At 41.9% G+C, this 13,537-nt stretch overlaps 1 protein-coding gene across 1 annotated transcript in view; it reads left to right on the top strand.

Annotated features, from left to right (window-relative positions):
• The window catches only part of LOC144773175 (interleukin-1 receptor type 1-like), a 319,985-nt gene that overhangs the window by 64,766 nt on the left and 241,682 nt on the right, over window positions 1–13,537 (top strand). Inside the window, exon 2 of the mRNA XM_078658048.1 lies at window positions 2,884–3,130. Coding sequence (XP_078514174.1) covers window positions 2,884–3,130 — 247 coding nt within the window. The remainder of the gene's footprint in view (window positions 1–2,883; window positions 3,131–13,537) is intronic.

Below are 13,537 nucleotides of genomic sequence, written 5' to 3' on the forward strand. Positions count from 1 at the left end.
AATGCTGTACTCCTCTAGAAACCTTAAACGTGTCTCTGTTCTTGTCTCGCGTGCTATGTGCCTATTTGCCTAAAGTTTGTCATTTTTAGAGGTGATTCTTGCATATGGATTTTCATCTTTACTTGCCAAAAGTATATTAATATGTTTAAAATTACGAGCATGTACAGAACAAAATCTAGAAGGACCAGAAAACCGTGAGAGCAGTTGCCATTTTAAGCCCTATAATTCTTATTGCCCAGAATACGGGTGCTTTTTAGAGTGTTAATTAGATATTTTGTTTCAAGCTCAGATCAGTTGTTTTTTGTTGGGGAAGACTTGATTTAAGAATTACAAGCCACGCTCTTACTCACGACAAGAATGACATACCTCTTATTTAGAGCTTAGTTACTTTTGTAAAGCCACGCCCCAGTTAGCAGGCCCGGACTGGCCTTGTTGGGCACTAAGCATTTCCCTGTGAGGCTAGAAGGGCGGGGTCTAATTTTGGTGCGCGTGGGGCTGGTTTTGGTGCTGGGGGCCATGGAGACGTCTAGCTGTTGAACACTCTTTTAAACGAATTCCCAAAACACAGGGCTGTAAAGCATGGTTGCCAATCCGTGGTCAGTATCTGCCTGCACGAACTTAAAAAAAATCTATTTTTGCTATTGGGTTTGCAGTCTGTAATTCCGACATAAAAAAACGATAACTGCCGGAGCAAATACATGTAGTTTGTAAATGTAGTTTGTTTTACAGAATGTTAAATGAAGTGCTGTCAATTACGGCTATAGGAGAGTGGGGGTGTCCTATGATAGTGCACTCCCCCTTGGTTCCCCTATAGCTATCAATAGTGAAGCAGGTGCAGTGGCGCCACGGCCTGGAGGCCTGAGGGGGCCCAGTGAATCTGGATTATTGCTGTACTTTATTAACCTGGGCCCTATGCTCCTTACCCGCACTAGGGCCTCTCCCGCCATTGCCACGCCACTGCCCCTAGTGTGTGCCTAGGACTGGAGAGGGCCCTCTTCAATACAATGTTATTCTGTTTGTTAATTCACTTATTTAAAATATGTTCAATTGGCTCGCAGTGGGTGGGCCAGTTTGCTGTGACTGATTGAGACATTGGGTTGGGTATATGCGCTGGTCTGACACAATTTGCTAGGTTTGCTTTTCGTCCCAGTCCACCCCTGCAATTAAGAGACCGTTCACCATTTTCATCCCACTGAAGGCGCTGGCAATAGTGACAAAGTGCAATCCCCAAGTGGCATTGGGTTCAGCACCTTACTCCATTGTATCTCAACTGGGAGTCTTTCTTAACTGTGGCTGGTTCTTTACATCTGTAGCCAGTTAATATGTCACTTCTCTGTCTCTTTCCCTCAACAACATGTACTGATATTGGACTTTTCCTTTCATGGGATAGCCTCTGGGACATTAGTGTATTTGCATTAAGTACAACATATGAACATGGACAAAGTATTAGTTCAGTAAGACATGAGTTTATCTCTCATTTTAACACTTAAAGCCATTTTCAATTGGTCTTAATAACACTATGTGGTTAAAGAGTACTTTTGTTTGCTTCTAGGAGCTGCCCTGATGTAGATGCATACACAGGCTAGAGTGGTCTGACACTGCTTCTCATCCCGGAGCTGTTAGAAAGCAAGCTTGACCACAACTAGTGTGCCTTTTTTGTTTGGCTACTTGCATTACTCACATTTCTGAAAGAAGTAAATGTTGACAGGAGTACATTGAAAGAGAACGCAGGGGCTCTTAATATGGGGACAGAAAGCTCACCAGCCGGCAGAGGAGGAAGGCCAGACTAGGGGGTTTGTGTAGCTGATATGTATGTAGTGAGGGCACTGCATTGCCAGACTGACTTGGATGGACGCAGTGGGTTAGAGGCTAGGTGATGGGTGGGAGGGCATCCAGAGGAACAAGGTATGGAGGTAATGCATGGATCATAAGTTGATGGAGGAGGGCACGGAAAGTGATGGAACATGGAGGGTATGTGGGTGATAGAGTGGGTATGGAAGATATCAGATGACTGTATATGTGCTGGTGATCAAAAGAAGGTACTTGAGGTGGGACCAGTAGTAATGAAGGTTACATTGGGTAGCTGGAGTTGGCCCGGGGGTTTATGGGATAATGTCATTGGATTATGAAGGAGGCACAAAGGAAATGTGGGGGTAATATGTGGCGTTGTTGGATAATGCAGGAGCTTGAAGGGTGCCTGCTGAGATGGAGACAGGTATGGGATATTGTTGCAGTAATAAGGTGCTGGACATGAGTTGGAGGATGCATTTCGGATCATTGACTGGATATAAAGAGTATGCAGGTCGATGAAGCGTGTTATGTACTGTCTAGGAGTTATTCGGTTTTGGAGTAGGAAGTGAAGGAGAATGGCAGCGGAAAAAAGTGTTGGAGGTAACATAGAGGGAGATGGAAAGTTCTCACACTAATCCTTCCATCTACACTTATTCTAGTTCAGTCACCTCTAACAATATCACTCATTCATCCATATTTTAGCACTTCTGTTAACTCATCTACTAAGTCATCAATCCTCACACATCCATCCTTTCTAAAATCCCTACACACTCACGTTAATAAATGTTTTTATACGCCTAAAAGCAGACCACTTAACTTTGTTAATGATTGCTTAGTATTTCTGCTTCTCTATAATAGTGTGCCCTTATGTAGAATCATGACATTTGTATGGTTACCATTAGCACACATAATGTTACATAAACAAATAACATTGGACAATCTCTCATTACTAAAGGCTCTAACAATTCAGGAATGTTTTTTGCTGTTGTGAAAGTGATGCATGTCAGAGCTTGTGGGTGTGCTGACTTGACTTTTAACTTCCTACATCTGTTTGATGCTTTTTTATAACACTTGTTTCTCTTTTATGTGTAGAGCAATGTGAAGACCGTGGTACTGAGTCTTTTGAAACTTCTGTGTTGGAAGGCGAACCAGTTTTTTTGGAATGTGACGTGCTGAATTCTGAGGATACTGATGTGGCCTACAACTTTACCTGGTTCAAGAAAGATAGCAATATATCTATAACTACAGACAGTCTTTCAAGAATTTATGTGTTGGAGAAAAGAGTTGCATTTTTCCCTGCAAAGTCTGAGGATGCTGGATTTTATGTATGTGTGAAAAGGTAAGTGTGGGTGAATATTGGTGTGTTGGGTTTGTTAAATCATTATGAGCATCAATGTATGACCCTCACTAGTGCCACTTCTACCGCTGTAGTACAAAGCATGTGACATCACCAGTAGTTTCCCTAACAGTCTCACCATGCGTGTAGCAGAAGCGCTCCTGATGGCACCCAATGGGATCGCGCATCATATTCATGGCCAATCTGGGTAATACTGTTGCTGGATGTGAAAATATGTTCATACAGTGGCTGCTCTGGGTGCTGTAACGTTGCTCCATGGACTTTTTTTTTATCCATTTCTGCTCTACAATTATGGCAGACTGCAACCCCCACCAGAAATCAAACTACTTTGGCCACCAGGGAAGTAAAATGGCAGGAGTGCACCTAGGATAGGGCTGTACCAATGTATTTTCCCAGCCGTTCTGCTCCCTGGGAGGCAGTTGGGGGAGAGACTTTCTGGTAGCCCTCATCCCATGTCTGGGGAATCTCACTAGAGCTAGATATTTCTAGATGTATAGCCCACACCCCAGAGTCAAGCTCCCTACCCTCACCCTAATTGTCCCCTTCACCTGGTGGGTAAGTTTGTTCGGGATGACAGCATCTGCAGGCTTTTCGGGAATGGGAACAATTACTAAAAACTGGGAATAATGCATGTTGAGAGCAGGCCTCCTGACATCAGGCCTGACTGCACCTGATTCACACAGGGAGAACAGCCTTGCCCCTCCAAAGGACAGGACAGGTTGATGGGGAAGGAAAAGCTTGCCTGACAACTGAAAATTGTACGGTCAGGTCTCCTTGGCCTAGGCTGTGACTTCTCCCAACTCCCTAGGGATTAATAGCCATTCCTTTCACCAAGGAGAGGCATGCAGGTAGGCTTTAACCTTGAACCATTTCTTGTGAAGAGGCGCCAACTGAGAACCAGGGTATTTGTGCAGTGGTTTTCATAACTGACCCTATGCCTGGGGATCCCAGAGAGCAAAGTGTGAGTCTCCCTACCCCACACTCTTTTATCACCTTTCCCTTTCTCCTGTGAGGGTGGATTAAGATCGAGTTGTACCTGTAGTACCTATTGTGCACTGCACCTGTAAGAAGGAGGAAATAGCGACTTTCTTGGGTAACATCTACAAAGCGGCCATCTGGTCAACTCCACACACCTCTACCAAGCAGTACTGTTTGGGAATTCTAGCCCACTATCAGGTTATTGGAGGCCAGAGAGTATTGTTCCAGACATCTGCATCATCTATGTGCTAGTCATCACTTAGGGGAGGGCACTGCTTTTGAATCTATGTAGAGAATGTACATCTAAAGCTACACATGCTACAGACAGAATATGTTACCCTGTAAGCATCTGTTAGTGGCATGCAGTGCTCTACATCCACATAAGCTCACCCTCACCCGGTAAGCTTGTGTTGATGGCAGATCTCTTATTTTATTACCTAGTTTACACTGCACAGTATACACAATGCACCATGCTACTCTTACTCGACACTCCATACACATTCTCCCCCTTTGTGTGAAAAACAATCCAAGTAGTAGTGTCCATGCTCATTGTCCACTAAGGGAGTAATAACATCACATATTGTAAATTGAAAGACTTCTCCAAAGAAAACAACTTGCAGACACCCAACACTAGATTGCAGTAATATGCAGCGCATGCTAATCTCTAACACTATATACTATGTACATATAATGACGTGGTAAGTAACATTTTTGTTGTGTCTTAAGTCAGTGATATTGATTATCACTGTGGGTTCTCTTCCACTACTCTGTAGTGTATTAGGTCTGTACCACTTGTCTATATAGGATTGATCCTCTTATCTACCTTGTTCCACTGCTTACATGTAATTCATGCCAATGTGGTCATTAATATGGGGTTTATCCAATTTTCTTTTTTTTTTGGCTCCATATCAGCCTTAGATATACAGTCTTGGGAGACCGACACACTTTGCCAGCAGTTCAAATGGGAAGACATCACATCTGAAACCCAATTTGCGACTTTGTAGGGAGCACATTGCAACATATTCACAAGACATATGTTAGGATATCATTCTTGAACGGTTACTTAAGTTTCCGTACACAACCACTGTTTGAGAAGAACCCACAACTTAGCTCCTTCCTAACAGACTCTTAGGTTCCATCCAGTAAACGTATATCACTGATCTAACTATTCTCATATTTCAGGATCACTGGAGACAGTCCACTTTTCATAAATATCGTGTCTTGTTAAGAGCACCAAGTAGACCATCAAAAGTACAATAGCTTCACCTACATTCTTTTCTTGGTATATGATTCTAGACCCAATTATTCTCCTATTACTCTAAAAGGGGTCTAAAATTGGAGAGGATACAAACATATGACCATTATTTTCTTCTGGGAAATCACAGTTCTGGCATTTACTTGTACTTGTTCATCGAAATTTAGAAAGCGTCTAGGGCACCCAGGATAACCTATGAAGTGTAAAACAGAAATTGTTCTTCCTTTGCGTAGCCAGCGGAACAAGTTTTAAAATCTTATTCATTAATACTTACCATTTACTGTGGGCATCCAGCATTGACCCTTGCTTTTTTCAGAGAAATCATAATTTCTTCCTAACAAAAATATATATGACATCTGGGTACTTCCTTTTGGATGAGAACAGAAGATTTAACCTTGTCTTGAAATTCGTTTTAGTTTGGGAATTCAAATCCACTTGTTCCAAAGAAAGCTAGGACATTATTTGGAAATGTTGTTGTAATACTTTATTCGCTAAAAATTTATCATAAAAGTAAATACATTCAGTCAGGGATAAAATTCCAATCGATACATATGTTTAAAATGTTCACAATATATACAATAAAAGTATTATATACAATAAAAAGAAGAGAAGGCCTAGAGGCTGCAGGCCTCTAATGGCCTATAATGGTCTGCATTTCTTTGTTCTGTATTAACCTAGAACATATCTGCCAGGCCTTCCTAAGTACTTTGCAACCCCACATACAGTTCTCAAAGATGTAGTTTCCGTGGTCATAATACGTATGGCCAACCTATATTGTCTAACTCCCAATTCTCTGCATACAGGTTTTAACCATCTGCTTCTAACCCCCTTATACGCACTACAAGCAAACAGGAAGTGCGCTAAGGACTTACCAGGGCTAGCGCATCCAGGACAGCAAGCTTGATGGGGCAATTAATTTTTCCAGTTCTTTGTAAATTAATTTAATGGCAATGTCCCGTGTCTCAATTTTAAAAAGAGGGTTCTATCTCTGGGCACTTGAATATAATCTAAAAAGGGCTCAAGCTTCCTTACAGGTTTATGTGCTAAGAATTCATCAGTTAAAGACCCCCACTTGGATCCCTGTAGTTCTTCAGCCTCCACCCACTCCCAATAAATTTTCTTAATGGTTTGTTTGGGTGGGGGGACTGGGTTAACCAAGATTCTCGAAGCCCTAGGCTAATAACCAGCTGTTTCAGTTTATTCAGCCACACTATTTTGTTTGAGCTGTTGAGGGTGATTAGTTCGTCAAATACCGCTGCATATCTTACTAGCTCTGGTGTCCGTCTCATGCGCACCCAATATAGTAGTGGCTGAAGACGGACTAAATCCTTAATAGAGCGTTTGCTCATATCAAATAGCATGGGGTTTAAGGGGATTGAGGATTGGAGGTTAACTAAATCCCTCAAAAATTTGTTTTCGGCCTTAACCAGCTCTGCCGTGTTCCCAAAGCCTCACAGTTCAGAACCATAAACTGCGGAGGCCAATGCCTTCCCGTCATACACTACCAAGGCCGGTTCTATTGGCCTACTAATGGTGGCTCGGTGGTCTCTTAGAATTGCTCCAGTCACTCTTTTATGATTGGGAAGCATTTTGGCCACGTGGGAGTCCCATTTCATTCTGCTATTAATCCTTACTCCCAAATAGTCAAAAGCATCTACAACCTCCAACATGACTCCATTGAGAGTAACACCAATCCTTTTAGGTTTTTTGGATGATGACATTACCATTATTTTTATTTTGGAGGTATTGATCGTTAAACCTCGTTCTACACAAAAGAGTTTCTGTAGACCAGAGGGGGTTTTTGACATCAGGAGTGTATCGTCTGCAAAAAGGAGGGTCAGTGTTTTTTCTCCTGCCAGGGTGGGGGCATCGGCGTTGTCCTCTCGCAAATGGTCTGCCACCCCATTTATAAAGAGAGAGAACAGAGTCGGGGCCATCACGCACCCCTGGCGGACCCCCGTCCTCACTGGGATCCTCCTTGTCAGCTGACCCTGACTTCCCCATTTGATGCTTGCATGATTACCCTCATGAAGTCTTTTAATTAGCTCCAGGAGGCATAGTGGAATTCCCATATCCTGCAACACCTGCCAAAGCTTGGCACGAGGCACAAGATCGAAGGCGGTCTTCAGATCTATGAAGACCAGGTACAAGGTGCCCTTTGCGATGGACACAGATTTCCAGTATACTGCGAGGAGTCTGAAAACCTGGTCCATCGTACCCACCTTCTGTCTGAATCCCGCCTGCAGATGTGTCAAGATATTCCCCTCTTCTAACCAGGAGCCCATTCTAGAGATAATGACCCTGCCAACTACCTTCTGTGCCACGTCGATTAAACTAATCGGCCTGTAGTTAGCAGGGTAATTTTTTGCACCTTTCTTATATATAGTCACCACTTCGGCTTCCTTCCATGATTCTGGGACTGCGTGACCCTGGGCCAATGAGTTCATCATAAGGGCCATGAATTTAGCCCATAGAACAGGGTCATATAAAAGTAAGTCGCCTGGTAGGCCATCTGGGCCTGCGGCCTTACCGGGAGCAATATTTTTAATAGCTAACTCAACTTCTTGGGTGCTGAACGGTTCTGCCGGCAGGAGATTTTCTATTGTTGTTTCTAGTGGGGCTTCTTGTGATGTTATGGATTCCTCCTCACCACAATACAGGCTTTGGAAATGTGAGTACCACTGCTGCTCTGTTATATGGTTTGGGATGGGCTCTATACCCCTTCTGGTGAGTGTGTTTATCAAATCCCAAAATAAGGTTGAATCCTTGGCAAAGGCCGCTTATTTAAGTTCCTGCCAGTGTTCCTCCTCCCAATCCCGTTTAGCTGATGACAATGTTTCATAATACTCCTTTCTGGCCTGCCTAACTAATACCACATCTTTTTTCCGTAGGGCTGCAGTAATCGCCCCTCTTTTTTCCCTACATACTTGCGTATACCATAAATTACTCCTTTTTAGTTATTTTCGTTTCTGCCCCTTGGTATCATTGATCTTAAAATAGGAGCCCAACTTTACTGTGAGATTGCTGTAGGATTCATTTAATTTGGATCCCTGTGGATTAGACTCGGGCCTATTAAATGCAGAGAGTTCAGCGCACATAATTTCTACCAGTTCTCCTATACTATTCAAGACGTTCTTATTATTACATGCCACTTTATGCCATTTTACCTTGCGATTGCAATTAGATGGGACTACTTCTTTTGTTATTAAGGATTGGGAGTTTAGTGTACTACCAATACTCTCCCATCTAAGTTCCATAGAGAGGGGGTTGTGATCACTATCCTGTGCATGTTTAACCTCCATATCAACTACATTCCCCCATAATCGCTTGTCCAATAAAATGTAGTCAATACGCGAAGGACCATTCAGCCAGTTAAATGTCATGGCCCCCTCTGGGTCAGAAATCGTCCTTCCATTCACTGCTCGTAAGTTATATTCCATGGTTAGGGCGTTGATTTGGATCACCCTAGGTGACCATTTTTTGATAGGTTTCAAACTAAGTGTGGGGATAGACTGTTTTAAGTCTTCTTCTTGTATTCCCACTAGATCTTCCTCACTTAGGGGTTCATATGTGCAGTTCAGATCGCCACCCACAATGATGTTAGACCGGGTGGGTATACCTGCTAAGGCCATTTCTAATGCAGTTATTGTGGGAGAGCACTGTTTTATTCTTGACACCTGGACAGCGCCTAATAAAATTGTTTTGTGTCCCGGTAGCCAATTTTAAAATCACACTTTAGTCACCAACCTTTACATGCACTGCAGCTATCACCTTTATCAATTACACATGCTCCACTTCTTTAGGGATCTTAGTTGATTCCATCTTACATTACCTCAAAAACATCCATGAGCTCCCTTCCTCTTTTGAGAAGGTTGCAACCCTTGGTTGCACTAGGTTTTGCAACCAAGAGGAGGTCCCAGATGATGATGCATGCCACTTTGGGGGTGATGGGATTCCGTCATCTTCAAGAGGACTTCTTTAATCAATTCTGTTTATGTTTATGTTTAATGCTCAATTTTTCTAGACCCACGGTTTTTGTTGTGTTATTTGAAATTACTTGCTAAGTATGGAGCACCCCTTTTACTACATATAGGTCACCCCTATAAGGTGGTCCCTAGGTAGCCCTATGGGCAGGGTGCTGTGTAGGTAAAAGGTTAGAATTGTTACTTTGTTGTGTAGCATGTCCTGGTAGTGCCAAACAGCCTATTTGGTTTCTCACTGCTGTGAGGTTGCTCCTCTCTTAGGTTTACATTGGGAATTCCCTGATGTGTTTCAGTGGTAATTTCTAATCTGGAAGGAGGGGCGTTGCCATATTTTGTATGTTTGTAATAGTGGCAATAAATCCTGCGTATTGGTGAAAGCAAATTTTTTATTACTATTTTTGAAATGCTACTTTTAGAAGTGGGAATTTCTATGTGCTTATGACTCTTTGTGCTTTGCAGCCTGACTCCAATCAATGTCTGGTTTAGACTGACAGGGTCCTGTTTTGTACATTCACTCTAGAAAGTCACAAAGGCAGCTGAGGTGTATCCTGCATATGTGGATGGGACTTCCTGACCCAGAGTGGTGTTAGGAGTTGTCACCTGCACCTGAATAGGGCTGTGCCTGTCCTCTCCCAAAGCTGTCTCTGCCCTATATGGTGTGTCTGGATCCAGGGCTGGGATTGAATGGAGGTGTTGTGCACCTCTAAAATTTGTATTGAAGTTATCTCCACATCAAAGACATTATGAGTCTAAGTACAGGGGCTCTGACCCCATGATTTTAGACTCTGCGTGGGACTTTGTAGTAATGGACTACAAACTGGTTAAGGTATTTCATGAAGATTTATTGTAGGTTGTTAAGTAGCATGGAACAAGCCCCACCAGGAGCAGCCAGCAGGCAGCTCAGCCCCATCATGACTGTATCTTATCTTTAACCAGCACCCAACATGCCGTAGTGCATCACAGTGCAGAGGCATTCCACTAGAAGGGTATGAAGTGGGTAAAGGCATACATAGGAATATACAATAGGCAGGATACAACATACCTCTGTTACTTCCACAACAGAACAATGAACATAGGAGCATAGAAACTAAAAGAAGGAGAAAGTGTTCAAGACTAGAGGAGTAAAACTGAAAGTTATGAACACATAAAAGGAACATGAAGGTAGAAAGACTGGGAGGAAACCACCAACAGGTACGAACACAAAAATAGGTACTCTTCGCTTCTCCATAAAACAACGAGAAAGAGAATAGAAAGATAAACCCAAGAACTACTCCAGACACACCCACTAGCAGGAAAGGTATGAAAGGAGACAGGTATTGAGTAAATAGAAAAAGTAAACAGAGAAGCAGAGGAAAGGACAACAAAAGATCCTTCATACTACCCTGGTAACACAGCAATACAAATATAATGTAGACAACTTAAATATAGAGCAATACAATGCAGCAGGTCACATATTGAGCAAATTAGATGGATGCAACCCATATCGACACGACCTCGTAAAAGGTTGCACATTGAAAAATTGAGGAATGTAACCCCACAACATAGTGAAGGTTATATAGAAGTACCATTGAAAAATTAAGAGGGATGAACCCCCAAATTGACAACCTAAAAGGTCAAACATTGAAAAACTTGAAATGTTGAGAGGCAGTAACAAAATTGTCAACCTCATAAAGGTCACACATTGAAAAACATTGAAAAATTGAGTAATTGAACTATTGAGAGTGACCATTTGAAACCGAATGTACAGTAGTGAGTACAACACAATGTAATCCCAACAAGAGTAAACAACTGTAATGCATGCAAATTGAAAAGTGAATTAAGGTACACATTCCCTACAAAGGAATGCTACACGCATGCATACACATTGATATGATTGAATTCTGAACACATGCAAGAACATAAATTGAAAAGATTGAGAAATAGAAATCTTGAGAGTATGTAACTAGGGTAATATATATAAATACCGCAATAAAGTAAAAATAAAATACATAGATACCATGCAGCGGACACTTGAGGATAAGGTCTTGTAATGGTTAATATTGAATTACCATTTAGGAAACAAATTATAAAAATTATAGCATTTGTAATTGAGCATACTGAACTAAATGAAAGAGAACACAGCGAAACTTGGTCTTTGACAAAGTACTAGAAATAGGCACATGAGGAGGTTGTGCACAGGTAAACACGTGTGAACACTAGCTTGAATATGCACCAGAAAGACATTGAGCTAGAACAGCACACTCTTTAGAAACAACAGTTGACACAGCATGCTAAGAAAACAAATGCAACAAAGCGGCGCTAGAAACGTGAGAAACATCAAAACACGATCAACATGTCTTTGCCAAAGCATTAGAAAATATGTGAAAGAAACTTCACTTAAAAAATAATTGAGGAGATGTCTTTGAAAAATTTGAGTTCAGGTGAACCAGCGTCTCTACTGGAGAGCATCCAAACAGAATACTCAACGCGAGACTTGGCTTACTGTGGTAACCTATTAGTTTCTTATAGAATGAATTGTTCGAATTAGAATGTATTAGCTTACCCGTCGCGCTTTGCTGCTCTCGTTGCTCTCCTGTTTCATTCGAGTGGGCTTGAGCAGTGCGTAATTGTTCGGTTTCCAATCTTGATTCTCGTTGCTCTCCTGTTCCATTCGAGCGGTCTTGAGCAGTGCGTGAACCATCTGTTTCCAATCTTGATTCTCATTGCTCTTTCGTTTGTGAAGAATGGGCTTGAGCAGTGCGTACTCGATCGGCTTACAATCTTGATTTTAGTTGCTCTTTCGTTTGAGAAGAACGTGCTTGACCAGTTTGTGTTCGAACAGCTTCTAATCTTGCTTTCCGTTGCTCGTCTGTTTCTGAAGCTTGTAATGCCTTTTTTCTTTTGTGCTTTAGATGTAGTTTGACAAATCGATTTCCGTTTCAGGGGGCATAACTGTCGACGATGCTCGCAAATTCGCTGACAATTTCAGTATTAAAAAGATTATGAGGGCCCTTCTGGGTCGATTTTTTAATTTTTTATTTGCCATAAACCTTCACAGGAGTGTACTCAACAACTTTTAACAAATATATATATATATTTTTGTCAGAAAACTTCGCGGGAGTGTACTCAACAACTTCCCAAAGTTTCATGCCAATCAGATGAATGGTGTAGTAATGCATAAAGGACAAACAGACATACTTTCGTTTTTATATATATAGATTGCATCATTTAGAATAGAATAGTTAGGAGGAATGTGGAATGCATATGAGTCAGTCTGTGTTTGCATTCAAGGCAGCAGCACCCTTTTTGTACTTTTCTGGTACAATGTTGAATAAAGAAGATTTGACAGATTTCTATGTGTGAAGAGCATTACTACAATTTTGGCGACTTCCTGGGACCTACGTTGGATTTCTACCCCATTTCATTTAACTGTGGACAGCGTATGCTGGGAGCAATGGAATATTTTATTCTATTCTGGAGCAACGTAAGCAGCATCGCAACCTGATAAAACGGAGTGTAAAAGCACAAAGGAGAAGGAAGAAGGACTCTCATCGGTCGTCTTCGTTTTTTTCTGTAAGTTAATTTCCTTACCGGCTATTCCTCAACGGACATCACTGTTCCTTGCACGCAGCACTCATGTTTTAAAAGATGCTGGGCCCCGCGCTCCAGTCCATTGAATGATGTCCATTGCGTGAGGCGCGAGACCCATAGCCGCTCTTTCAAAAGACGATGAACTGCGTGGTTCCTTCATCCTTCCCAGTTTCCTTTGTGTTGACGTCTAGCTGCGAAGTGTTTTGACGTACAGTGTACCTTCCCAAGAACCTCAGGGTGCACAGAGGTCACACACGGCTGCCATTTTTAGTCAGCAAAACAAACATCGGAACCTTTGTGTGAACAAGGATTACCGAGGAACAAACATTTTGGGACAAGAGCAAAAGAAGTACCTAATTGTTATGGTATTTATTTTAACCATTTTATTAGTATTCTAAGGGTGCTATACTGCATATTTTTACTTCGAGTATCGATTATATATATATTTTTTAAAGTTACATACAAGGAACTTACATTGAGCAATTATTTTCTTTGTTCTTCATTGCTGAGACTGTTATCTTTACCACCATGACTTCCACCAGTGGTAATGCTCCTTCTGGCGAAACTTCATTCAATGGCATGCACATCAATTCTCCCAGAGAG

This window comes from Lissotriton helveticus, chromosome 8, assembly GCF_964261635.1.
Source record: "Lissotriton helveticus chromosome 8, aLisHel1.1, whole genome shotgun sequence".
Classification (NCBI taxonomy): domain Eukaryota; kingdom Metazoa; phylum Chordata; class Amphibia; order Caudata; family Salamandridae; genus Lissotriton; species Lissotriton helveticus.